The sequence below is a fragment of the Pelodiscus sinensis genome, chromosome 15 (genome assembly GCF_052426305.1).
Source record: "Pelodiscus sinensis isolate ZL-2025 chromosome 15, ASM5242630v1, whole genome shotgun sequence".
Classification (NCBI taxonomy): domain Eukaryota; kingdom Metazoa; phylum Chordata; order Testudines; family Trionychidae; genus Pelodiscus; species Pelodiscus sinensis.
Window position 1 is genome coordinate 6,592,026 of NC_143066.1, and position 25,288 is coordinate 6,617,313.

At 45.1% G+C, this 25,288-nt stretch overlaps 2 protein-coding genes across 13 annotated transcripts in view; one reads left to right on the forward strand and one right to left on the reverse strand.

Annotated features, from left to right (window-relative positions):
- The window catches only part of NPRL3 (NPR3 like, GATOR1 complex subunit), a 96,349-nt gene extending 81,860 nt beyond the window's left edge, over nt 1–14,489 (forward strand). For 8 of the 9 annotated variants that reach the window (XM_089782236.1, XM_089782235.1, XM_089782233.1 and 5 more), the window contains 2 exons: nt 7,860–8,047; nt 14,228–14,489. In XM_089782236.1, coding sequence (XP_089638362.1) covers nt 7,860–8,022 — 163 coding nt within the window. In that variant the 3' untranslated portion in view covers nt 8,023–8,047; nt 14,228–14,489. The remainder of the gene's footprint in view (nt 1–7,859; nt 8,048–14,227) is intronic. The other variant, XM_075899191.2, reaches the window with a different exon arrangement.
- The window catches only part of MPG (N-methylpurine DNA glycosylase), a 31,874-nt gene that overhangs the window by 687 nt on the left and 5,899 nt on the right, over nt 1–25,288 (reverse strand). For all 4 annotated transcript variants that reach the window (XM_075899194.2, XM_089782241.1, XM_014574298.4 and 1 more), the window contains 2 exons: nt 23,928–24,161; nt 20,281–20,485 (listed from right to left, as the gene is read on the reverse strand). In XM_075899194.2, coding sequence (XP_075755309.1) covers nt 20,281–20,485; nt 23,928–24,152 — 430 coding nt within the window. In that variant the 5' untranslated portion in view covers nt 24,153–24,161. The remainder of the gene's footprint in view (nt 1–20,280; nt 20,486–23,927; nt 24,162–25,288) is intronic.

The following is a 25,288-nucleotide window of genomic DNA, read 5'->3' on the forward strand; positions in this document are numbered from 1 at the left end:
CAGTCTGTCTAGGGTCCTGCTCTCCATTATTGCATGGCTCACGTACTAGTGTACTCATCCCCACTGCACCTTATTTTTTTCTTATGTGCATCAGTGTTGAGATGAGACACAGAGGTGATGGGCAATATGCCACTTTCACATTGGTGTACACAAAATTCACAAGGCAGGAGTGGGGGCAAGGGCTAAGTGTGGGAGGGGGCTCAGGCTCTGCATGAGACAGTGTGGGGTGCAGGAGGAGGTATAGGCTTTCAGTTGCAGAGTGCGCTCAAGGCTGGAGGGGACTCAAGGTAACCCAGTGAGGTGGGGCTCAGGCTTAGTGATGACTTTGTGCTGAGGCTAGCAGGTAGGAACTCCTCCCCACCAGCCCTTGCAGCTTTAGGGCCTGGGGAGTGATCTCTCCCTGCTGCAAGCCCTCAGCAGGGCTCAATGGGAAACTGTGCAGTTTAAGGGCAACTGTGGCTCACACACCATGGCTGACTACCCCACCTCTGTCTGACCAGCCCAGCAAAGTGCACTGGGGAACCTGCACTCTAACCCTGGACCGTGGGCTGTAGTCCACCATGCTAGCTTAACGATATTTTAGTGAGCAGCAATGCAAGATGCATACAGGTCTACACCCTAGCAGTTAGCAAAAGGCTTTGAGGACTACAAACCTTTGCATAAGTGAACTACTCCACAGTGACAATGATTTAGGGGATCTGTGTATAAGATGAAACAACAGGAAATCACTCTCAAGTACTGTGCATATTTTAGGACAGGTCATCTGCAAATGCACAACCACAAACTTGTCTTAGCAACAAATTGACATTAAAATTGAGATCATTAATATATGAAGCTACAGAATAAGGACCCCTGATGACACTAGGGTTAGGAAATCAGTTATGAACCAAGTAGGCTTGGCCTTTATGTGAATATCTGCTCCATTTTGGGTAGGCTGCATTTACTGATTCTACCTTGGGGTTCCAGTTGCCTAATTTGTTGGCTAGTTATTGACTGTTGAGAACTTCCAGTTAGTCACTGATGAACTCTGAGCATTGAAAGGTTCTAGGCCCAGAACCAGGCACAAGAGAGTTCAGGTTAAGTTCAGCATCTGGCTGAGAACCTCTGTGCACAACAGCAACATACTGAGGGCAAAGCAAAGCTTTAAATACGGCTACTAGCTCAATTAGTAAAAGCACCAATGTTCTGACCCAGATGAGAAAGTAGCCATAATGTAAAACCTAGCTTCCAACACCATCCCTGACACATACCCACTCTCTACTCACGGAGCACTGAATGGTAGGAGACAAGGATGTTCCACATGGCTTCTCTGGCATGCCAAGCAGCTAAGATTTCAAAGTTTTACATGGTGATTGGGCCTGTTATAGCTCTGTAGGTTGTCATGATGAAGGCTCTAATTCTCCACATGACTTCTGCAGCCCCTATTTGGGTGCTGCCCTCCAGCCTGTGCTCTGCAAAAGGAAGGTGCAGAGAATTGTCTGATCCTCTGCCCTTTGCTAGTAAACCCGTAACACCCCTTGTACTACTGGCTATTCAAGGACTCCATCTCCAAAGCCAGTAATGCCAGCTCCACAAGAATCCTCTATCCACACACACCCCCCCACCCACCAGCCTGACGTGTCTGGAGCTAGACAGGGCCTAGTCCTCAGTCTCAGCAACACCAGCCCCCTCCCAAGGCCCAGAACAGCCACAAATATAACACACCACTCTGATCCCTCATACAGCAACACTGGTGTAACTGTTACAGGAATAATGTCCCTCTCACTACTAACAACAGTTATGAGTGGTTCTCTTCCACCCAGGCACAGATCAAAGCTATGGAGCCTGGATCCAGTTGTCAAAAAGCAATTTCTCTCAAACAAGATTAATTGCTCACAGTCCATTTATACCCCTCTCTTCCGAACCTGCATGCCCTCCCCTTTGACCTGTTATTGCTACTACTACAGAACAGATGAACAGCCAGAAGACCGGTCAGATTCATGGCTTTGGCCTGATGAGTCACTCTGCACTAAACGAATCAATAATATGATGTAGTTAAGGAAAGAAAGAAAGAAAAGAAAATGTTAAATTGCATTAGCAAAGGCATATGTAAGTCATGGGAGAGGACAGTACTGCTCCACTTGGCACTGGATAGGCCACAGCTAAACTACTGTGTCCAGTTTTGGTCACCAATGTATAAAAAGGATGTAGAGAAACTGGAAAGGGTCTAGAAAGAGGCAAGCAGCAAAGATGATCAGAGGGATGGAATGCAAGCCACATGAGCCAAAGCTGAAGGAACTGGGGATGTTTAGTTTGGAAGAGATAAGGGAGGGAATGGGAGAGTTTATACTTGCAAATACTTGAAAGGCTGCCATAAAAAGGATGGAGAAAAGCCATTCTCTTGTCAGAGGCCATGATAAGAGGCAATGGGTTCAAACTACAGTTTTGATTCAAACTTGGAACAAACTTCCTAACTAACAGTGGGACGATGGAAAAGATTCCCAAGGGAGGTTGTGGAGTCATTCACTGGAGGTTTTCATATGTCTTGGAGGGCTGAGACAGCAAAACCTGCATCTTGCAAGGGTTAGACTAGACCCTTGCAATCCCTTCTAACCCTATGGCACCTACAGCAGGAATTTTTCACACTCTTCCTTGTTTCCATTCAGACTCAGTTGCACTGGCTCGTCTCCTTCATAGAGCACAAGTGTGACATGAGAAGCCATTGGGCCAGGTTCCCTGTTGCCCTGCACACTGCACAGAATAAGAGTGAACCCACTATCCTGTGGTGTCCAATCAGTGCTCTAGCGAACTAGCCGCACTCAAATGGCCAAATAGCCACGTGGCTGGTGGTAAGCATGTTGAACACCACGGCACTATGCACTAGTGTGTATCATACACGGTGCAAAGCAAAAGATGGGCTCGGTGCTGTGTATAGAGTAGCTTCTGTACTTGGGGATTGCATCTGATGCCCTGCAGGGCAGGTTACAGGCTGACTCCTGCACCAGCCTCTGCAGAAAACAGAGCCAAAGGAAATAAATGTCACGGCCCAGGAGAAAGATGCATGTTTAGGGCAGAGTCCTGGCATGGAGAATGGCACCCTAGCCCTGCACCACAAGCAGGCTTTGGCAGAAAAGCCAGCCTACGTGGCCAGAGGAGCCTCACAGCAGCACACAACCCCCCTTCAACATATAGATGTCAGGAGAGAGTGCTTCAAAACTCAAGTTATCTGGGGAACATGACCACTAATCCTTTGGAGTCTTAGTTCATTCGCAGGACATTCTGGGCCCTTTGCATCAAACACCGAAGGCTCAGCCAATGGCAGGCAAACTCCTGCAGAAGGGGTCAAATGGCAACAGGCCACCTCCACCCTTCTTGCGGATCTCCAGGTCCTGGGCAAATGAGAACTGTATCCCAGTCTTCACTACACCAGGGGCTGCTTTCCTGGTCATGCAGCAAGCTCTCACCCCAAGCGCATTTACTTCCCCTCAACAAATAAACTCTTTGAGGCTCATTTCAGCCTGATGCTGTGCCTGCCAGAGAGCTGGACCTCCCCTCTTTAGCCCCATGGCCACCTCAGGCCATAGCATCCTAGAGCCCTGGCTCAGCAGCTGATTCTGGTATTCCCTTGGTATCCATTTGTAGAATAAGAATGACCGTTGCGGGTCAGACCAATGGTCCCTCAAGCCCTGTATCCTGTCTTCTGACAGTGGCTGGTGCCAGATCGTCAGAGGAATGAACAGAACAGAGCAATTATGGAGTGATTCATCCAGTCCCAGCTTCTGGCCGTCAGCGGGCTAAGGACATCTAGAGCATGGTTTGCATCTCTGACCATCTTGGTCAGTAGCTATTGATGGACATGAACTTATCTAATTCTTTTTTAGCCCATTTATGCTTTTAGCCTCCAGAGCATCTCTGGCAATGAGTTCCACAAGTTGCCTGTGTGTTGTATGAAGAACTTCCTCATGTTTATTTTAAATCTGCTGCCTATTAATTTCATTGGGTGATCCCTGGTACTTATATTACATGAAGGTGTAGATAATATTTCCTATGTACTTTGTCCACACCATTCATGGTTTTACAGATCTCTATCATATCTTCCCCCCCCCCCTTCCCAAGCTGAACAATCTCAGATTTTTTAATCTTGCTTTATATGGAAACTGTTCCTGACCCCTAATTACTTGTGTTGCCCTTCTCTGTACTTTGTGCAAGTCTAATATGTCTGTTTTGAGCAAGGGCAACCAGAACTGCATTGTTCAAGGGATGGGCGCACCATGGATTTCCACAGAATGAAAGCAGGCCGTCTGCGTCGTATGCTCATCAGTGGTGCAGGCCAGTGGAGCTCCCTCCAGTACAGAGATGATAGCTATCAGGGATGTGAAAGGCTAACCAGTCAGCATCACCTTTAACAGGTGCTGCTTACTGGTTACAGTTAACTAGAGGGGGCTGAAGCAGCCTGCCACCTCACAGGGTCTGCCATGGTTTCAGGGCACGCCTGCGGCAGAGATGCTCCATAATGTTTAACTGGTTAACTAAACAAACAGGATTTTACAACCCTACTAGTTAGTTACATCACATGCCTAAACAAAAAGCTCAACCCTCAACATGGAGTAGAAGTAGAGGTGGGGAACCTAAGGCCTGGGGACCAGATGCAGTCCCCAGCTTGTCTGGATCCAGCACCCAAGGCTCAGCATTGGGGAGGCCACAGTGGCATTCCAGCCCCCACCATCCCACTGCAGGGCTGGAGCACACAAAATCTGGCCTGGGCTGCCCTAGGCTCTAGTGTGGGAGGCAATGTGAGGAGTGTCTCTCTCAGTTCGGGGCCATGTCAGTGAGGTGTTTTGGTTTTTTGGGTTTTTTTGCTTCTCACTTGTGTGTGGCCCTAACTGATTTTTCTGAGAGTCAGTGGCCCCCGACCCAAGAAAGGTTCCCTGGCCCTGGAGTAGAGTCACACACCTGGAAGCCCAGAGCACTGAAGATGCCAATTCTCTTTCTGAATAGCAGGACACCAGGAAGCTGTAGCGCAGGCCAACACACCCATCTAACTGCTCTTTCCTGGGAACAGCTCCAGTTCCCATTTGTGGAAACAGCTTTTGGCTGCTGGAGAGAATAATACGCACTTTCCCTAATGATACCCTGACTCACCGCTCCCAAACCGTCTTTTTCTATGTACTGTCTGTGATACAAAAGCTGCAGGGGAATGCATGCATAGCGACATACAACCGCTGGGAAGGGAAAATATCGGTGCCCTGGATTTTATCAGCATATTCATCCAGATCTGGCAGCAGGGCAGCTACACAGGCAAATTCAGGAAAAACTAGATGGAGGAACCAAGGAAAGCTGAATGCAGCATCTAGATAATGCAGAGCAGACAAGAGCTCAGCGTAACTCTTCTGGGCACAGGGAAGGCTGTTTGTGTTAGGATTATTTTGCTGTTGCCAGGGTATATTGTAGACTCATGTATGTCAACAGACATCTGTCAGATTTTTCAATAAACTTCCTCCCACTCCCTGCCTACAATTTCCCCAGCAGCAGTTGTGTCCCCTCTGTATCATTACAAACACTAACTGGTTCCTGGGGGCTCCATCAGTTGCTGGAATCCAGCCCAGCAATGTGCAAACCATAAAACTGGTAAAGCTCCATATGGAGCAAAGTTAGGTTGGTTAAGTCTACAGTGGCTTTTATTCTCTCATCAGAGTGACAGAGAATCTGCAAATCCCTGATGGCTCATTATGTTTTATGAATCTAAAGATATAATCAAGATATACAAAAGCAATGAAATTTGAACTCATCCGAACAAAGCCTTTGGCAGTTCCAGCATCCTATATTGTGATTCTTGTTCCAAGGGACAAACTGGCAAAGCATCAAAGAATCCAAGGCTGCCACTCACACGCTTACAAAGCTTGTCTCCAGCCTCTCACTAGCCCGAGCAGCCATCACCAGCATGCTGCTTCTGAGTGCACAGAGAACACTGAGACCATCAAAACACCAGCAAGCTGGAGGTACTGTGCAAACTCATGAGTTATGGGGATGAATGCACAACCGCCATTTGAGTGACTACTGTACCTCAGAGGAAAGGGATGAGACACTTCCACTGAAGGCATTTAAGCTCCATAACTCTCCACACAAATTTTATATAATTCTGTTAGACCAGGAAAAAACAAATCAGATCCCATTGGAAACTTGGGACCTTCCTGGATCATTCAGAAAGCGATTGTGTTCAATGCTCTCCTGTCTTCGTCCATTTCTGAAGTTACTGCAACTAAGTGCTGGAAGAGAACTTTGTTGGTTCAACTGTACTGCTATAAAATATTATAGGCATAATGGTAAACTACACCAGCAAAATGCTCCAACATGCAGTGCTTCTGCAAGTGCAGCTCAGTACAGCCTCATCCCAACTGCCCGAGCAAAACAAGCTAGACCAGTAAAAGAGCCATTTTGCTGGTATAATTGTCCACACCAGGGATTTGCAGGCACAGCTTTGTTGGCTGGGGAGGTGATCCCTGGCCAACAGAACTGCACCAGCAGTAGTCCTGACATTAAAAACCATTACAGTGACTTCTACAAGGATACCTAATTTTCACAGAACCATAGAAATAGAGGGAAGGATTCTCAAGAGATCCTTCTGTGCTGAATCAAGACCCAGTGGACCTAGACCATCTCTGACAGGTGTTCATCCAATCTGTTCTTCAAAACCTCTAAGGACGGGGATTCCTCAGCCTCCACTTGGCAACCCATTGTGCTTAATAGTCCTTAGAACTAGAAAGGTTTTCCTCCTATCTAACTTGAATCTCCCTTACTGCCGATAAAGACAATTACTTCTTTTCCTTCCTAGGTGGACAGCATTTAACATATTTGAAGACTTATCAGCTCCCCCCCATAACTAAACATGACCAGTTTTTTTTAACTTTTCCGCATTAGTGGCTCTTCTTCAGACTCTCCAGTTTGTTCACATCCTTCCTAAAGTGCGGCGCCCAGATTTGGACACAGTACTCCAGCAGAGGAGGCCTCACAGCACTGCTGAATAGAGTGGGACTATTACCTCCCATGTCTTACACGTGGTATTCCTTCTTGCTCATATGTTCCATGCTGGTATTAGCCTTATTTGCAACTGCATCAAATTGCTGGGTCATATCCAATTTGTCCCCCCACATCCTCTTCAGCAGTACTGTCACCTCACTGCTTTTTCCCTATTTTCATGCTGTGTGTTAGAGTTTTCCCCACCTCTGTGTGTCCTATACGGATGGGGCTTTGAGGAAACAGGTAACAAAGGATCGCCGCAGCACCTTGCCCAACAAAGCTTCACCCCATTCTCACTATTTGGTTAAATAAATCACCCCAAAAAGAAATAGTTGTCTCAGAGGGGCAGCTGTGTTAGTCTGTAACTTTAAAAACAATGAGCAGTCCTGTGGCATCTTAGAGAATAACCAAAATACACACAGTATAGCGTAAGTGCAGTGTTCAAGGGCAGATCAGGCCTGAGAGGCTGTGAAATGGTGACATCCCTAAGGCAGATGAGTTCAGGTTGTGTGTGAAGCAGCAACTTGACTGGCTGTTTCCCTCCTGGCTTCTGTGCACAGGAGAATGGGAATAGAACAGGCAGGACTGGTATGCTGCAAGTCTTAACTGCACCTTACGTTTCTTTGCAAGCAAGTTCCATATTGTGTTTCCAGTTAGAGAAAAAATTTGTTTCTGTATTGCCCAGCTCCCTGCCCCACTTCCCTATCAGTTCAGCTTCCCATGACTCTCTGCAGTTAGAGATTAGGTCATTCCAATGGTAGTGAGTCACGCCATGTCAGACACAACAAAATCACTGTATGATCATTTCATGAGGTCAATAAGTTGCACTGAAAAGTTTGCTCTCTGTTTCACTTCCCTTACAGAGTCTTGATTAAGTCAGAGACTTCAACTTTCAAAAACTCCCATACAGCGCAAGTGGGCTTGCTTTGTGATTGTTTCATTTCAAATGGAGATACTGCATTCTCATCAGCAGTAACCACAGAGTTGGCTGAGAGATTCCAGAGGAGTTTTCTGAAGAAACTATGACAGCCATCCTCTCTGCACAGTGTAGGTAGGAAAGCCCCAACTCTTTAAGAGTCTTGAGTTCACTGCAGTTGGTTATAGAGGCCTGAAATATTAAAAATCTCCAAGAGGAGCAGAAGGTGTAAATCCTTGCCAGAAAGAGCAGAGGAACCAAAAGGGGAAGGAAAATCCAAGCAGGGTCATTCCTCTCCTAATTCAAAAATTGACCCACAAAATCCTCCAGTGCCACAGACACTGCTGAAAAACACTCCAATAGATACACTCTGTTATACTTAGTTTTGGAACAAGTACATGCAGCGATGAGAAAATCTGCACTGTGATTCTGCACTGTAATTCCAACACCACAAACTGGTTTGAGCACTCTCCATCTTGGAAACTGCAGGCAGAAAACTTGCCTCTTTTCCCCCAGTTGCTCCCATTCCGTATGACGAAGACAGGTTCTTCTCTCATGTCTTCAGTGTTTGAGAATCCTGCATGCATTTTGGAAAGAGAAGAAAACCCCAAGAAAACAGAGACAATCCATACTGGTGCTGATATATAAACAAAAAGGTGACCTGCACAACTGTGCAAAGTACCAAGGAATTAATCTTCTGTCCCATTGCATGAGAGTGTTAGTCACATTCACTGAATAGCAGAGTCCATTTGAAGAAGGGAATGGTTTGGTTTTAGAATAGGAAGCGGGAGGACAAATGGTATGTTTACCTCTATGCAGTGGACTGAAAAGTAGTTAAAGGGAAATGCTGAGCATGGGTGGGTTTTCCTTAATTTGGAGAAAACAAAGTACCTAGGATATTACAGGGATCTATGGTACTCTATGGAGTACTGGAGAGCCCTCTCTAAATGGTGATGGGCTGGTGTGACAGTTCCATGACAAAAATGCAGCCATCTTTCAGTGTAGCAGAGAATTTTCAGGTGAAGGTTGGGCTCCACCAGGGATCTCACTTAGTTCTCTACTATTCATAATTGTGATGGATTTTATAGGTAAGCACATCCAAATGGAAGCTGGTAAGGAGTTGATAATATCCACAGGTGATATTGTGTTGCTGGCTGATAGTGAGGAAGATTTGGTCCAGACAACTGATGCCTGAAACAAAGAACTAACAAACTATGCCTTAAAAACAGGTAAAAGAAAAAAAATTGCAGTCATGTGGGTGGCTCACTTGAAACCAAGCAGGATCAATATCATGATCAAAGGACAGTGTTTAAGTCAGATTTCTGCATTAAATATGTTAAGTGCTAGTTAGTGGCAGCTGCAGAAATCAACAGAGAACCATAAGCAAGACTGTTGAGCACAGGGGAAGGATGGTGACAGATAGCTAGTGATTTATGATAACTCAGTGACCAGACTACTTAAGGGACAAAGTCTCAGAAGGGTAGCCAGGTTAGTCTGTAACTAAAAAAACAACAAATGGTTCCATAGCACCGTAGAGACTAACAAAAAAAACAGATAGTATCATGAGCTTTCATAGGCACAACCCACTTCTTCAGGTGAATGGATCCAGAGAAAAAGCCATGTAGTACAATGTCACTCATCTCCTGAAATCCCCCTTCCCTTCTCACCCCACCTGATTCGCACATCCATCCAAACCCAGCTCTGTAAATACGTATGGGATGGTCCCAGTCACAAATCACTTTGGTTGAAAATATTCCAGCCCTTTTTCCACTGCACAAGGGACTAACAGGAAGGAAGCTCACTCCCTGAGGGTATGTCTACACAGCAGCTTTATTTTGGAATAATTGACATTAGTCTGAAATAGCAAAGAGTGTGTCTACACTGTCAGCTGTTATTTTGACTTAATGGTGAGCTGGAGGACTTCTTATTCCTACTCCTGTAACCCTCATTTCACGAGGAGTAAGAGAAGTCAAAGGAAGAGTGCTCTTTCTTCGACTTCCTGCTGTGTACACCACCAAAAGCTGAATTACGCTATTTCGACTTAAGCTATGCAACTGACATAGCTCAAGTTGTGTAGCTCAATTCAACTATTGCTCTGCTGTGTAGACATGCCCTTAGTGTCCTGCTCAGGCTGTGAGGCCAGCTGCTGGGCTCCTCATCTAGTGCTCCCAGCTGTGATCCCCCTAATGCTTCCTTTCTAAGTGCATAGTTTTGAAGATGTACAAACTTAACAGGAGACATGATGCATCAGAAATAATTCAGCTATGGACAGTGGAGGGAAAATAGCCCACTGAGACTCTTGCATACCAGAGGTGAGATTTCTCTACAAACAGCATTGAAGTGGTCAGTAAAAAGACCATGTCTGATGTGACATTTCACAGCTGGTTTTTGCCAAAGGAAAAATGTGTTTTACTTTAGATCCCAGGAATCATGTTATGTAATTTGCTGAGTTGGTATTGTTTCATTTAATATTTTAAAACAAACACTGCAATTATTCCACAGATCATATTTTGCAGATTGGGTTGTCAATCCTCTCTGGGAACACAAGACAAACATTGAACATGATCATGAAAAAGCCGCACAAAGCTCACCAAAGAAATAATGTAACTATATTGTTTATTCTGGTCTTCCACTGACCTACTGCCTGCTTTCCTAGTCATGCCTCTTAGCAGCTGCTTGGCTCCCAAACGAGCTTTGGCATAACACTAACAAAGACATGATGTTGAAACAGCTGAGTGGATTTAAGGTTCCTGACGTTTTTAGAACTCTCTTAGCAATGCTGCAATCCCACTAGAGCTGATTGTGACAGCCCTGAATGATCTTAGTTTCATTTGTATTATTTCAGCTCTCTCTCTGTCTCCAGAGACTATACTTATATGTAGTTTTACATGGAAGCAGAAGTCTGATTTGCTGTCTACATAGACATCCCTGAATTGGTCAATTCAAAAATTGCCTACTGTGTCAATATCAAGAGCTTACAGTTCTGAATTGTTCAGGGATGGGAAAACCTTGAGCCCTGGTGGGCAAGTGCAGACTTCAGGGCAATCTTTTTGTATGAAAATTAGCTAAACCAAAATGCCTAACAACTTTGCTGGAAACTGTTAAGATGCTACGGCTGACCACCCAAAGGACTCTAATCAAGGCACACATACGCACCCTGCATGAGGATGTGACATCAGAAGATGCGTTAGGATAGTCACAGAGACACCACCTCCAGAAATCACAAAGATGAAATGGGGAGTTGGACTGAACAGCTGTTCTTTCAAAAAGACTCACTTCAGCATAAAGCAGGCTAGCTCACTGTTCTATTCCCAACTCGGCCACTAATCTACTGTGCAACCTGGGCAAGTTCCATCTCCTCTCTGCACCTGTTTCCCAGTCACACTTTATCTGTCTCATGTGTCTCTGGAGCGGGGAGAATCTCTGTGCCCAGCACAGTGGGGTCCTGCTGGTCACGGCACTCTGGTTGCTACTAGAATTCAAAGCATAACAAGAGTTCTTGCTATTATGGGAATTATTAGTATCATCCAATGTCATGCTCTATTGCTACAGTCCCCTAGTCATTCCATGCCAGTGGTCCCCAACATTTTGAAGAGCTCCTTGGGGCCAGGAATAGAGCTGTGGCTCGGGGGTGAGGGGAGCTTGGATGGGGTAAAGAGGCCAAGGCTGGGTCTGTAGCTGGGGCCACAGCTGGAGGTGATGCTGTGGCTGGAAGTGAGGCCGTGGCTGGAAGTGAGGCCAGGAATGGAGCCATGGCCAGCAGTTGAGGCTGGGGATAGGGCTGGGTGCAAAGCAGCAGCTGTGCCAGCAGCCAAGCACAGAGCTGCACCAAGGCTGGGCACAGGGCTAGAAGCTGGGAACACAGCAGAGCTGGAGGAAGGGGCTTGGTGGCAATGCCTTCCACTTGCTGGGGGTCTCACCCATGTCCTATGTGCCCTCCTAGGGGGACATCCCCACAGGTTGGGGACCTCTGCTGTATGCATTCAGATATCAGCTTCTATAAGCCCTGCTTGCCTTTGAAGAAGTAAAGGGCTGAATTCCCTGGAAATGTGCTCTGTAACGGGCTCATCTCACGAACCTGCTTTAATGGGACTTGGCGTCTGGAGTGCCAAACTGTGAACTCATGTGAATTCAGCTTTCTGCACAGCTGATTTAGAGCCTGCTTGCAGAGCCAGATCTACCTCATATGGGGATCATGTCAAATATAGTTTGGTTCCATCTTCCCAGGCAAGACCAACCTAGGAGTCAGCAACTGAAACATTATCAAGTTGTAGCATGATTCTCCCACGCGGTAGGAGTTGGCAGTGTAGAAAGATCATACTTCATCTACTGCTCAGTGATGAATTATTGACCCGCTGCTTTTTCTTTAGCGCATGGCCACAGTGAAGGTCACAGGAAAAACAGTACCAAGTCCTGGCATCTAGCCAAGAAATCCAATACAGGCAGTCCCCGGGTTACGTACAAGATAGGGACTATAGGTTTGTTCTTAAGTTGAATTTGTATGTAAGTCGGAACTGGCTCCAGATTCAGCCGCTGCTGCTGAAACTGACCAGAGGCTGACTACAGGAAGCTGGAGGCAGAATTGCTCTGCCCCCAGCTTCCTGGAATCAGCCACTGATCAGTTTCAACAGCGGCTGAATCTCGAGCCTGGGACAGAACAGCTGGGCTGCCAGGTAGGTCCCTGCAGGACCAACCCGGCAGCACCCCAGCTGCTCTACTCCAGGGTCCACAACAAAAGCCTGGTCTGCTGGGGGGGGAGGGCACACTAGCTGCGCCCTCCCCCCCAGCAGACCAGGGACACGGGGAGACGGTCCCCAGCAGACCAGAGGCACCGGGAGCAAAGCCGCAGCAGCGGCGGGGTGCCGCACCTCTGAGGCTTTGCTCTAGCAAAGCCTCAGGAGGCGTGGGACCCCTCCTCCTCCCCGGCTTTGCTCCAGGTGTCCCTGGTCTGCTGGAGACGGTCCCCAGCAGACCAGAGGCACCGGGAGCAAAGCCGCAGCGGCGGCGGGGTGCCGCGCCTCTGAGGCTTTGCTCTGGAGATGGTCCCCAGCAGACCAGGGGCACCCGGAGCAGCTTTTCTCGCCCCGGAGGTCGAGGTGACTGGACTGCTGCGCTCTGGGCGGTCCCGCTGCCTGCAAGCTCCGGGGCGAGAAAGCCCCGTTCGTAAGTGCGGATCCGCGTAACTCGGGGATTGCCTGTACATGTTCCCTGTGTCTTAGGAGGCAAGTAAGACCTTAGCAGGTAAGTAAAAGGGGATTTCCTCTGCCATGCTATGGCTGGCTGAAGGAGGAAAGGCCAGAATGTGAGAGAGACTGGATCCTTGCTGAAATTCAGGTCCTATCTACATAAGCAAATCAGCAACCAGCTTAGCACATTGATGTAGTAACACCTCGTGCAAGCCCCTACTGGCGTAGATGCACATGCCAATCCAAAATGGAGGTTCCTGTAACTGGAGATTCATTGGGATGTGTGGTCTCTAGTTGTATTCCATAGTTGAGTAACCATACAGACCATATACCTGAGATTAGAGATTTCTAATAAGTAGTGTCCACTGTTCTCATTGTGCAATGAACCAAGGGCATAAGGAGCAGTGCAGGCTCTCCAGTTCCTCTCTTACCACAAATCAGAAGAATTCAAAATCAGAAGGGATGGACAGCAAGTAGCGGAACATACATAGGGACCATACATCTCAAAAGAGCTTCTAGTTACAGATCAGCAACCTCCATTTCCTCTTGGAGTGCCAATCCTGGTAGGTGTTCCACATGTGGACAATTCATAAGCAGTGGTGGAGGTGGTGAGGATGCAGCTGGTTTAGATGCTTATAGTACTGCAGTCCCAGCAGCTGCATCTGCAGAGAAGGCTGGAATTGAAACAAATGTTTTCATGAATGTAGGGATGGAGCTTCAGGTAGCCACTCTCCAGACATTCTCTATTATAGGCACCAAGACTAGGGGTGCTACAGTCCCAGAAAAGGTGAGGATGGGGTGGAGATGTGAAGAAGCAGGGATGTGATTCCGTGGGGGGAAGAGCAGAATGGGGGAAGGGCTATGGGGTTGAGCACCCATCCAGACAGAAGAAAGTTGGTGCCTGTGTTCATAATATCTCAGAGAAATGCTGTTGAAGTGGCTTGTGCTCTACAGGAATGGGCTTTCACTTTAGCCAGGGGAAGAATATGCACTAACTGGTAACACAAAACGATGCAGCTGGAGATCTACATAGAGAATCTCAGAGCACAGCAGAGACCTGGTCATTGCAACCACTCCACTATAGCAACAATTAACTCCATTGATTTTCTATCCATTTTGTCTTTTGCAGGTAGAATGTCAGAGCTCATTTGACATCCAGATAGTGAAGTCTCCTCTCCTCACTGAAAGCAGGACGTGTTGGATAAATACAGGCAAGTTAACAGACTAATTTATGTGCAAGACAGAAGTTATGTTTAGCATGAATTTCAGGTGAAAAGAAACCTCCCTATAAAAAGCGTAAGACAATCAGCCATGAGTGCTCTCAGTTCACTCCCGGACCATAGTAACCATTCAGAATCTGGGTTTGCAAATAAAAATGTTTAAATGCCAAAGTTTCCAGCTTCTGTTTTTTGTGGGGACTAGGAAGCATAGGGAAAAAAGCTTCCCCTAGTGCTGTGGCCCCTCGGTAGAGAAGGAATCTGTCTCCTGCTGGAGAATCTTCTTGTGAAGAGGAGCAAAGGGTGTCTACAGTGGATGATTTCTAGTACTACTTGTCTGTTGTAACTGCCCTCCAGTTGCGTCTGAAGATTGTGAGGTAGTTACCAAAGATGGGGGGACAATAGTGCATTACACCAATAGGCATAGGCAGTGCTTGCTCATCTCATCAAAAATAACTCTAGATGGTGGATGGGGTTGAGTAGTTGCAGTTCTGATAGAAGGAGCTGTGGATCTAGGCCTCTGCACCCTCTGATATTTGTTGTGTGTGCTGAGTGAGCATGAGGGCAGAATAGTAGAAGGAGCAATCTTGACTTGTATGCTTGTTTATGGTATTTGCTGTTCAGGGCTAGGATGTAAATGCAGGCAGCAGAGAACTGTTCTAGACTCTTTCAATGAGCATAGAGACTAGTCAGTTTTCTTGTTAAATAAATCAGATTAAGTCAGAAGTCTCTGAACCTTCCTGGGGAACCCCAAAGTGTGCAGCGAAGACTCACACCTCTTGATTATGACCGTGGCTACCCCCATTCCATGCAGTGTCAGCTGCATCCATTGCTGCTTGATGGAATGTTTTAGCCACCAATTTGCTTTAATCAATCATGGCCTGGAATTGGGCCCTGTCCCTTTAAGGCTTTTGTCCTTGAAGTCCAAGCTCTTCAAATAATTGTTGAACTCATATTTTGCTAAAAAGGCTTGGTAGTTAATATGGACCTGAAGAAGAAAATGCCCTCCTAGGAAGGAAGGTAAGTTGTTTAGAGCCCTTGTCTGCCTTGGGATGCTGTAGTCTAGACCTTGCTTGTTCTACCAGGGAGTTTGTGCTCAGTGTGTGAAGAACTCTGCTCTTTTGGCTGGTGCAAAATGGCACTTCTCAGCGTGGGGTACAAGGCACCTCTTCTAGTGGAATCTAAAGGACATTTGCCCCTATACAGAAGCAAAGATGGGGCAATTGCCCCATCTGCTGAGAACGAAGAAACACCCATCTCTGTCTACAGTACCTTCAGTATTTTCTCCCTCATACTTTTATGGTGCTAACAGGTGTTGCATTGGCGAGGTTAGATGGGACTGATAGATGGAACTCGGATGTCTGCCATATGGAGCCCAACCATCCTATTAGGGCCAATTTGAAGGGTCAAATGGTTGAGGGGAACCTTCAATCCCTTGAATTAGGGATGTAATAGTGTAGCCGACTAACTGATTAACCAATAAGCAAAAACATTAACCTATAAGCTACAGACTACATGCATTTCCCTGCCCTGACCCCACCAGTCAATTTTTTTAGCAGGCTGGCCAGCAGACTGTCTCAGTCCTGGCTTGTGACGGGTCTGGGACCTACCCTTGCTGCAGCTCTGCATTTAAAGTTTATTAGGAGCCAGATGGGTAGGCAGCCCAGCTCAGCTGTCTCACACCAAGTCCAGGAGCTCAGATACTCTCTAGACAGGGGCTATTACCACTCTGCACTGCTGCTTCTATATCAGAGGCAGCAGCACAAGCCAGGCGACAGGCAGCCAGTCTGCAAGAGAAGCTGTTTTTTAAACCAACTCCCCTTGCGGACCAGCTCCCGCCTAGCACCCTGCACTGCTTCCTCTGATACAGAGACAGTAGTGTGGAGTGGCAGAGGGCTCCTTGGGAGTGAGACCAGAGTGCAATATCTGCCAGCTTCATCCCCTGGGGACTACAGAATGGTTGACTAACCAATAGGAATTCATGAGGTTAATCAACTATTCAATTAAATGATATTTAACATCCCTACCTCGAACAGTCATTTGTAGGTGGAAGACAGATTCCTGATATTCTTGCATCCCTCTCTGGAGTCACCACCTACGTAGGGGGGGAACTTTTGGGGGAAACCTTGAATGCTCCATAGGGAAAGTTGGTTCCAGCTGGTTCCATCAGTACCAATAGCTGAAAGTTTCAGCATATGGAATGAAGAAAGGAACTTTTCCCTTTTTTCTAGGTAGTTTCTTTTTCAATGTCACAATGTCTCTGGTCAGACAAAAAAGAAGAGGAGACTAAGATGAAAATACTTTCTGGCAAGGTGCAAATTTCAGTTTGTCCTAGAGTCCACAGTATGCAACTAGAGAGACAGATCTTGTGCATCCTCTTTGTATGTATCATTTTTGTATTTCAAGTTACGAATATTGACCATCTGTATTTCAGTCATGCTTATTCTTTGAGATATGCATAACTAGACTTTCTAGCACAACAATGAAGGAGTCAAACAGCGCTGACAGACCATCAACAAAGATAATGGACTCTAGAAGACCTTAATCTTCTTGTGAATGTCCCACACAGTCTGTAAATAATGGCTGCTATGACTCAACAAAGTACACAAGGACATGTGACCAGGCCACATGATTCTGAACTCCATCTTGGAATGTCAGAGTGTTTCTCCACAAACTGAGTTTGGGACAAAGGGTTCCTGCAACATGTTAAAGCTATATAAGGGAAGAGGTGACATCATCTGTTGTTCTTCACTCCTGACACAAAAGGGCTCCTGAAAACAACCTGAGCCACATCTCCACTTGCCATGCCAGAAATCTATCTTCTAGCATTTGATTTAGTGGGTCTAGTAAAGCAGTAGCACAGAAGGGGGCAGACAGCTCCCCGCACACACTGGCTCCAATAGAGCTGCCTTCCTCCTCCTTCCCCCCCATATAAATGTGTAACTGCTGAAAATTTCAGCAGTTACACGTTTACCCCCAAAATGCATGTTAATATCTTTACTATTAATCCATAAATATTGACCTGTAAGATATCAAATGAAAGCTGGTGACACACTGACTGTAAGTGATGAAAGCTCTACGTACAGATGGGGTATAAGTAGTTATGCGTACTTATTAAAATGTTTTAAATTATGTAAAAAGGCAAAGTTAGCAAACAGGTTTTCTGCAAAGCTATATTCATTCACCTATCCCTGCCTCTGATGTAAACTACGTATGGCAAGCCAAACACATAGGAGCTAAGTTGCATTCCAATTCAACATGCAGCTGAGAAATCACCTTGAGGGGCAGCATGCTGAAGAACAGACAGACAGCATTTCAAACCTTTACTGGCCTATAACTAGGAGACAAGACAAATATTTTGGTTGTCCCCTCACCAACAGAGCAAAAAGGACAGTGCCTTTTACATTCATAAATGGTGGATCCCAGTCACGTAGGTTGGGGACACTAGGTAGAAAGCTCAGATGAGACAATGCTTTAGACAAGGATTTTAGCCTGTCAAAGGTAAACAGGGTTCTAAGGACCATGTAACCATTTGTTTTCATTCTCTTTTCTTGATTACTCTTAAATCTTGATCTTTGATGATAAACTTACAACTGCTTCACTATAAATTCATCTCTGGGCTATGGTGTCATACAAAACCTGATCCTGAGCTGTTGCAATGAAGCCGTGTGTGTATATACCGTTGGGAATAGCAACTCTGGTAATTACTAAGAGCATCCAGTGACAGGCTGGGCACTACCAGGGAACACTCAGAGCAGCTCAGGGACTGGGGTATACCCAGTGTTAACATGCAAGGCAAAGCAGGGGCTAGCAGAGCCCTGAGGAATTTTTTTGGGTGGCTAACAGACTGAGGGTGTCAGAAAGCTGACACCATATTTGCACAAGCAAGTTTCTCACACTGATGGGGGTTAACAGTGACTCACGATTCTAGGCATGCCAAGATAGATTCACAGCAGCTTCTGCACTCATGCTAGATGTCTGCTGCAGCACACTGATGTGTGCGCAGTTTCACGGGGACAGAGTTCCTACATGTAGATAGGTTCATGGAAGCTGCTACATAGGTAAGGCAACCTGTATCTACAGACTATTACCTGTTCTTTACATGCCCTGACAGGTAACTATCAGATGCTTCGCACACCCATCTCCTGATGCTCTCAGCTCCAATGGAAGAGCAGCTCACAAGGGGAAAATTTGTTTTTGCAAATCCCCCATAAGGCTACTGACAAGGACAAGTTTTTAATCTTAAAACAAAAACAAGTCAGTGAATATTTAAAAACAGACCACACACACAGAGATCAGCCCTTCTAATGAGCCTGAATACAGGTATGGAGGAAAAGCTGCGGACAGAACCCCCGCCCCCCCCCCCCTTTTTTTTTTCCATTTCAGAGAATCAATTTAAGCACCAAAGATTGTTGTTTTTTTTAAACAGAAGATGATTTACAATATCGCAAGTTGTATAAATCCCCTTCTGGCTGAGGAAGAGCTCTGCCTTTTATTATCTGGACAGACTCGACAGAGACATCTTAATGAAATTCACATGTGCTGGTCCTACTCAATCCAAAACTCCTCCATTCAGAAACACAAGATTCCTCCTGGAACAGTCATGGGAGATACACTAGTTCTTCCCTATGGTTTTAATCTGACACTGTCTTTCTGTCTGGCTGGGCTCCAAAGACTGACATTTGGAGATTCATGGTCACTTGTACTATGAACATTTGCTTCCTACTTTGGAAAATGCCAAGCAATTTTTTTAAAGCTCCTTTGCACAGAAGTAAAAACATTTAAAAATATCATCTGAAAGTTTCAAAAGAAAATAAACAGTTCCTCTAAGAATTGCCTATTACAATTTTAGGATGTCTTTAGTAACCCATAACTTTATTTCAAGCAAATTACCATTCTGGCAGGAAGTGAGAAAGTAGGACTGAAGGAAAATCTTTCTACACATCAACAAATAAGACAGTGGGAGCCTTGGAGGATATTTTCAGATAAGCGTCAATATAATTTGAAGTCCTTCACACCAACTGCAGTTTGAGCTCCGAGCTTCCTAATATCACCACAGTGTAAGGCCTTAATTTCAGTCACTCTGCAGTGATTCTTCCTAAATGAGCAGCTTTCAGATGGCTGATTAATTTTGTTGGGTATACATACATTGTTTATAAGACCAAGAGTTTAATTATCTTTAAAACAATGAAACAAGTTTGAAGTTTTTAAAAAAAAATAATGGAGTTTTCTTTTAAGAAAAATCAAGGCACGGACTCAGACATTTCAGTCTTTTCCCTACAGCAGAAACTCCTCATGATTTGGGCACAAATTTCCCATCATTTCACCAGACATGAGATCTTGTTATAGCCCATAGGGATAGCTTGCCTTTATTATAATCACTGCCATGCCTTCATTATATTCTGCTTTTTTATATTTTCAGCAGTAACTGCAAGGAACCTACACGCTACATTGTAGCCTCATAGTGTGTAAACAGATTTACCAAAAATCACCTTCAGTGTTGTCTAGCACTAAGGTTGCAAATATGAAGTAGCATCTCAGGATATTTACACTAAGAGTTTTCTAAATTCATCCAAGTAAAAGTTCGGCAAACACACTTCTATCTTAGAGACTCAAATGTTGTTGTATTTATAGCAGTGCTGCCTAGAGGCCTCAACTGAGATTGGGTCCCCATTGTGCTAGATCCTATCCATACAGTGTAATAAGAGACAGGCATTGTGCACAATCTGTGTAATAACTAGTTGCTGATGGCAACACTAACTTTAAAGAGGCCTTGTCTTCCAGGGTTGTTTTTAACTTTACGGCATGGACAGAAGCATCAAGTCAAAGGTGGCAATAGAAACTGGCTTTGCAAACTAAGCGTCTATATGAAGCTCAGAACTAGCTGAGTCAGGGCAAGAATGAATATCCGCACTATGGAAGCACCTTATGCCATAATCATTGTAACTGTTAAGTCCTCACTTACCCTGGCTGGAAACATTCATGCAGAAATAAATCCCATAGATCTGGTACACATACAGGGTTCCAGGCTTCATGAACATGGCTGCATTTCTTGCAGTTTGCTTCCCTCCCTTTGAATGGGAAGCTTCATCTTCCCCACCCAGATACGCCTCTGTTTCCACAATCCTTCCCCGGAGTTCTCTGCCATCTGGAAGTTTATGAACTAAAATCTGAAAGACAGGTCAAAAGTGTGTTAGAGAGTCCCTAAGTAAGGAACCTTTTCATTAGGTCAACATAGCTACATTAGGGGTCTGAAGAAAACACACCTCCCTGACCGACAAAGCTATGCCTCAATGTAGGTGCAGCTATACTGACAGAAGTTAACTTTATTTTGGGAGCTGGTGTTCCTACAAGCACTGAAAAATCCCCTCCATTGGGGTGGGCTAAACTTACATTACAAGGCTTTTCTGGCACAACTACACCAATATAACTATGCCAAAATACTCCCTGTAGTGTAGACACAGCCTGGGTCACTGGAAAAAGCATGAGAAGTAAGAAATACAGAGTCATGACATAATGGGTGCTTTGTATTCGCTCTAAAAACCAAGGTGAGCTCTTCCAGTTCTCATTCTGCATCACACTTTAGTCCAAGGATCGAGTCACTTGGTCATTTACCTATCAAAATGCTGGAGGGAACAAATGTTCCATTTTTCTCAATGTGACTGTATCATGCAGTACACATTTATCGTAAATAAATAGTCATAAAATAAGGTCATTCTTTCCAGGCTGCCCACTTGTTTTTGTTCCATCCAACATGTTTATTGGCTGAAGCAAAGAGTGCCACCTGTCAAGTCACTGACACTGACTAACTCACAACTTCAGCACATCGTTACATGTGAACTATTGAATTCAGAGGAAAATATGACAACAAATATGATTAAATAACTTCCTCATTAGACACAGTCTTACCAAGACTAGTACCAAGGCCTGGTCCCCAGCTGGACACAATCAATCAGGGTATGAATGATATTTGTACAGTTTCCACAGTACACAACATACAGCAAGGAGATGCTGGGCAACAACCTGACAAAACTTCACTATTGAAATAGGCTCCCTGCTGCTGGCACTTAGGAAATAACACAATGTAGGTGAAGAAGTAGAGAATGGTGAAAATAATTGTAAAATGACAGAAGAACATAAGCAAAATCTATACACACACTGTTTTTTGTGCTTTGAGCTAATGTTGTTTCCAGACATCTTGTTTTATTTAGTGTGTTTATGAAATACTTCAGTGTAGCCTCGTTTGGACACAAACTCTGTTTAATTATACTACATTCTGCACTCCCATATTTAAAAACAAGTTATTTTGGAATGATTCTCATGAAGCAGAAAGCTTAATTCCTGCCAGATGTTTCTGCTGAATTTTTAAAGCAATTGTTGGCCTGATCCAAGAATAGATTTGCCAGAAATCTGCATCAAACATCACAACTATTGCATTTTGGAATCTGTTTTTAACAACTCCCACGTTATCAATTAGTGAGATTACCATTTTTCAATCATGAAATATGCACAGGAAGGCTTCAGAATTGTTTGGCCAATCTGAAGTCATGATCTGTGAACACAGTCATACAGAATAGGGACAGCTTTAAAACCTCCAGACGCATGAGGCACACATGGCTGACTTTCTCTTTTAAACAAATTAAATGCTGAGAATTGAGTTGTGGTTTTAAGATTCACACAGTCATTTCCTTGATTGCTCAGCAACCCCAAATGTGCACAAAGAAAGTCACTCAAGACACACATCCCTTTTCCACCGGTGATTGTTAAACACAGTCTGCATTTTGTCCTCCATGACACCAAAAACAATTCACTGAACTGGAATCAAGACAAGAGATTCTCCTGGTGGAAAAATAAGCAAATGCCCTTAACTAGCCTCCTGAAATTTCCTCATTCACTGCAGGTTGACCCTCTGTGGACCAGGGCTTTGTAGGACCAGAGAACCATGAGAAGAGGAGCCTGGAGCCTAGCACTGGGGCTGGCAGCAGAGTCAGCCCCGAGGCAGAGAGCCAGCAGAGGGGAGCCTGATGGCCAGGTCCAGACCTAGTAGCAGAGCCCACCCGGGGGGGAGTCAGAGCCAGCATCGCAGCCCAGCTGAGGGCACGAGCAGGAAGCCCAGCAGCCAGGCCAGTGGCCAGGACAGGAGCCAGATTGGCCAGCAGAGGAGCCAAATGGGGGTGTGGAGCCTGGATTCCATCAGCAGAGGTACTGGAATTGACCTCCAATGGTCTGGCAAAATCCATCATTCAGGACCGGTCAGGTTCTGAGAATTCTGGACCAGGGAGATTCAACCTATGGTGTATATGAAAAATATCCCTGGGTGTATTCTGTTCTGTTTAGATTTGTGTGTCCTATTGACAGGACATACTAGTATGTCCAAATGCACTTTAAAGAATTACTGTCAGGCAAAGTATGGCCTAAAGTTTAGATTTGGTAAGACAAACTTCAAAATGTTTACCAAATCTAAGATTGACAGAAATGTTTCTATGACTTTAAAAAAAATTCAAGAGGAACAGCAGGCGCAATACAGAGCACACACAAGCTGAGACCTTTGGAATGCTTTAAGATGTGTGTGTGGAGTTTTAGAAATTTAAGGGCTAATTCCTAGCTAAAGAATACAACTAATTTAATTGAGCCATGTGACAGGGATTTCTTGTCCCTCAGGGGAAGGCCATGAAAATACTATGCAGATGCGATCACAGTCTCTGTGCTCATGTGCTCCCCCCACTGCCTACAGGTGGAGAATATCTAATGGATGTGCATAGTTAAATATCCCACAGCCCCTCTCCTGTGACACCCATGGCCTGCACGGCAAAACACACTGTGTACTAATGTAAAGGGACCCCCAATGGACACAATTAAGTGGTACACAAGGAAGGGTAAAATCATGTACCTTGTCTTTTTAGTAGGATCAACCCATGCTGATTTAGCTGCAGTCAAGACCCTTCACGTCTGCAAAGAAAGAGGCAATATTTGCCTCTTAAGAGGATAGAGCTTGATTATATTAAGTGAGAGGCTGTTCTTAGCATACAAGGCAGCAGGAAAGAAGGCATAGAGTTTAGAGTGGGTTTCCAGAGAGAAGTAACTATTCTTACATATTATAGAATAATAATAATCCTTAACCCTTACATAGTGCTATTTCCAGCCCAAGATGACACAGCAGGCCAGAGCTAGAAATATAACCCAGGACTGAGTCCCAGGCCAGTGACTGTCCATTATGCTACCTAGCAAAAAAAAATATAAAGCCAACCTATATGAATACCCGTTACAAGAAGAATAGTCCTGGACCAGTCACAAATTCCATTTCAGTGAATAAACCAGATTAAAAATAATAAGTTTCAGAATAAGCTTAATGCAAAATGCAACAGAAAATTGATCTGATAAGAAACTGATTCTGTTTATGCAACCAAAATGGGGCCGACTCTATTCCCAAAAGTCTCAATGAGTTCACAAAGAGCAGGTGTGAACCCAAATTTCCTGGAACATCAGACAGCTTTGGAATTAAAACCTAGCGAAAGGATGCAATTATGGTCCAACAATTGATGTTGTTGGTTGGTGTGTGCTGTACCACAAAATAAGCCTGTTGGCATGGACATGACTCCTGGTGTCAATTACCTGTCCTAGAAATGACTTAGCCAGGCTGATGCAGGGTTGGTTGAAAAAGTCTGTTCCTAGCCGAGAAGATGTCCTCTTCTCTTCACAGAAGTATTTGCTGCTTATTGGAGAGGAATTCCCATCAAGAACAACTGTCAGGCTCCCAGAGGTGTCAGCTGGAGAGAAGTCAGGTTTACTCTGGACAGCATGTAATGGAATTAACTGCCTTCTTTTTCTTGGCATCATTCTGGAAAACTGTCATTTAAAAAAAAACAAAGTAAACTCTTTCCATGTATTTACAGGAACTAATTTCCATGATGGTGAGCTTTTACATAGACTCTTCTGTTCAAACAAATATAAAAGTACTAATTTACAGGACAAACTAGATATAGTCTACAACTAGGTTACACACTTATAGGCAGCTAAGACAGGCAATGCAAAATTGGCCTCTCCTGTACTGGTTCAGCAGGACTCTCAGCACCAAAGAGAAACAAACAGTTCAGAGAGCAAAGTGAGCAGAAAGGCTCTGAACATACACAGAGTATAGATCAGTCAAGGAAGACTCTGGCCCTGGGGATCCCTGACCAGGCCAGCAGCAGAGGGGGTTGCCCTGCTGGGGATCCCCAGCCGCTGGCCCCTCTGCTGCCGGCCTGAGTGGGGATCCACAGACACACTCAATAGAAACAGGCTTTTGAAGGTACTTGGACTGTCCCGAAATGCTGTTCGTGTCATTAATGACGGAGAGCACCTTTGAAGTACAGGTTCAACCTCACAAATCTGGAACTTTCTGGTCTGGCAACATCTGTGGCCCTGGCTTTAATTGGTTAATCCAATTAAACAGGATTTTACAGCCCTAGTTTCCATTAGTACTTTTGCCAATGCTATAGCAGCCAGGAGGTACAGAAAATTTAAAGCAACAATTCTAGCTAGTAGGCACACAGAAAGCTGGATGTAGCAGGAGGCTGGCTGGCTGAATTGAACTGTAATGACATCTGGACAGGACAGAACAGAGTGACAATTGCTAAGCTGGAACGTTGCATCAGATAAAGATAAATTCTCCTCATCTTCCTCCCCTGTCTCAACCAATCTCTGCTCCACCATAAGAAGGTGAAACAGACAGATGAATCATTCAAGCAAAGGGGCACTTGAGTGCTGCAGAAATAGGAAAGTAAGGCAGATCTATCCTTTTTGTGTGGCTCTCCACAATTAGATGCCAGGCCTGTCAGCTATCATGTCCTTCCTCTCAGATGAGTCATAGCCCAGAATTTTGGTGAAGTGTAGCACCCAGCCCTCACCACACCCTGTGACATCCCAACCTTGTACAGAATTCCAGCATAGCAATTGGGATACTGTCTGCTCTCTCCTATCCTCAGAGATTAACT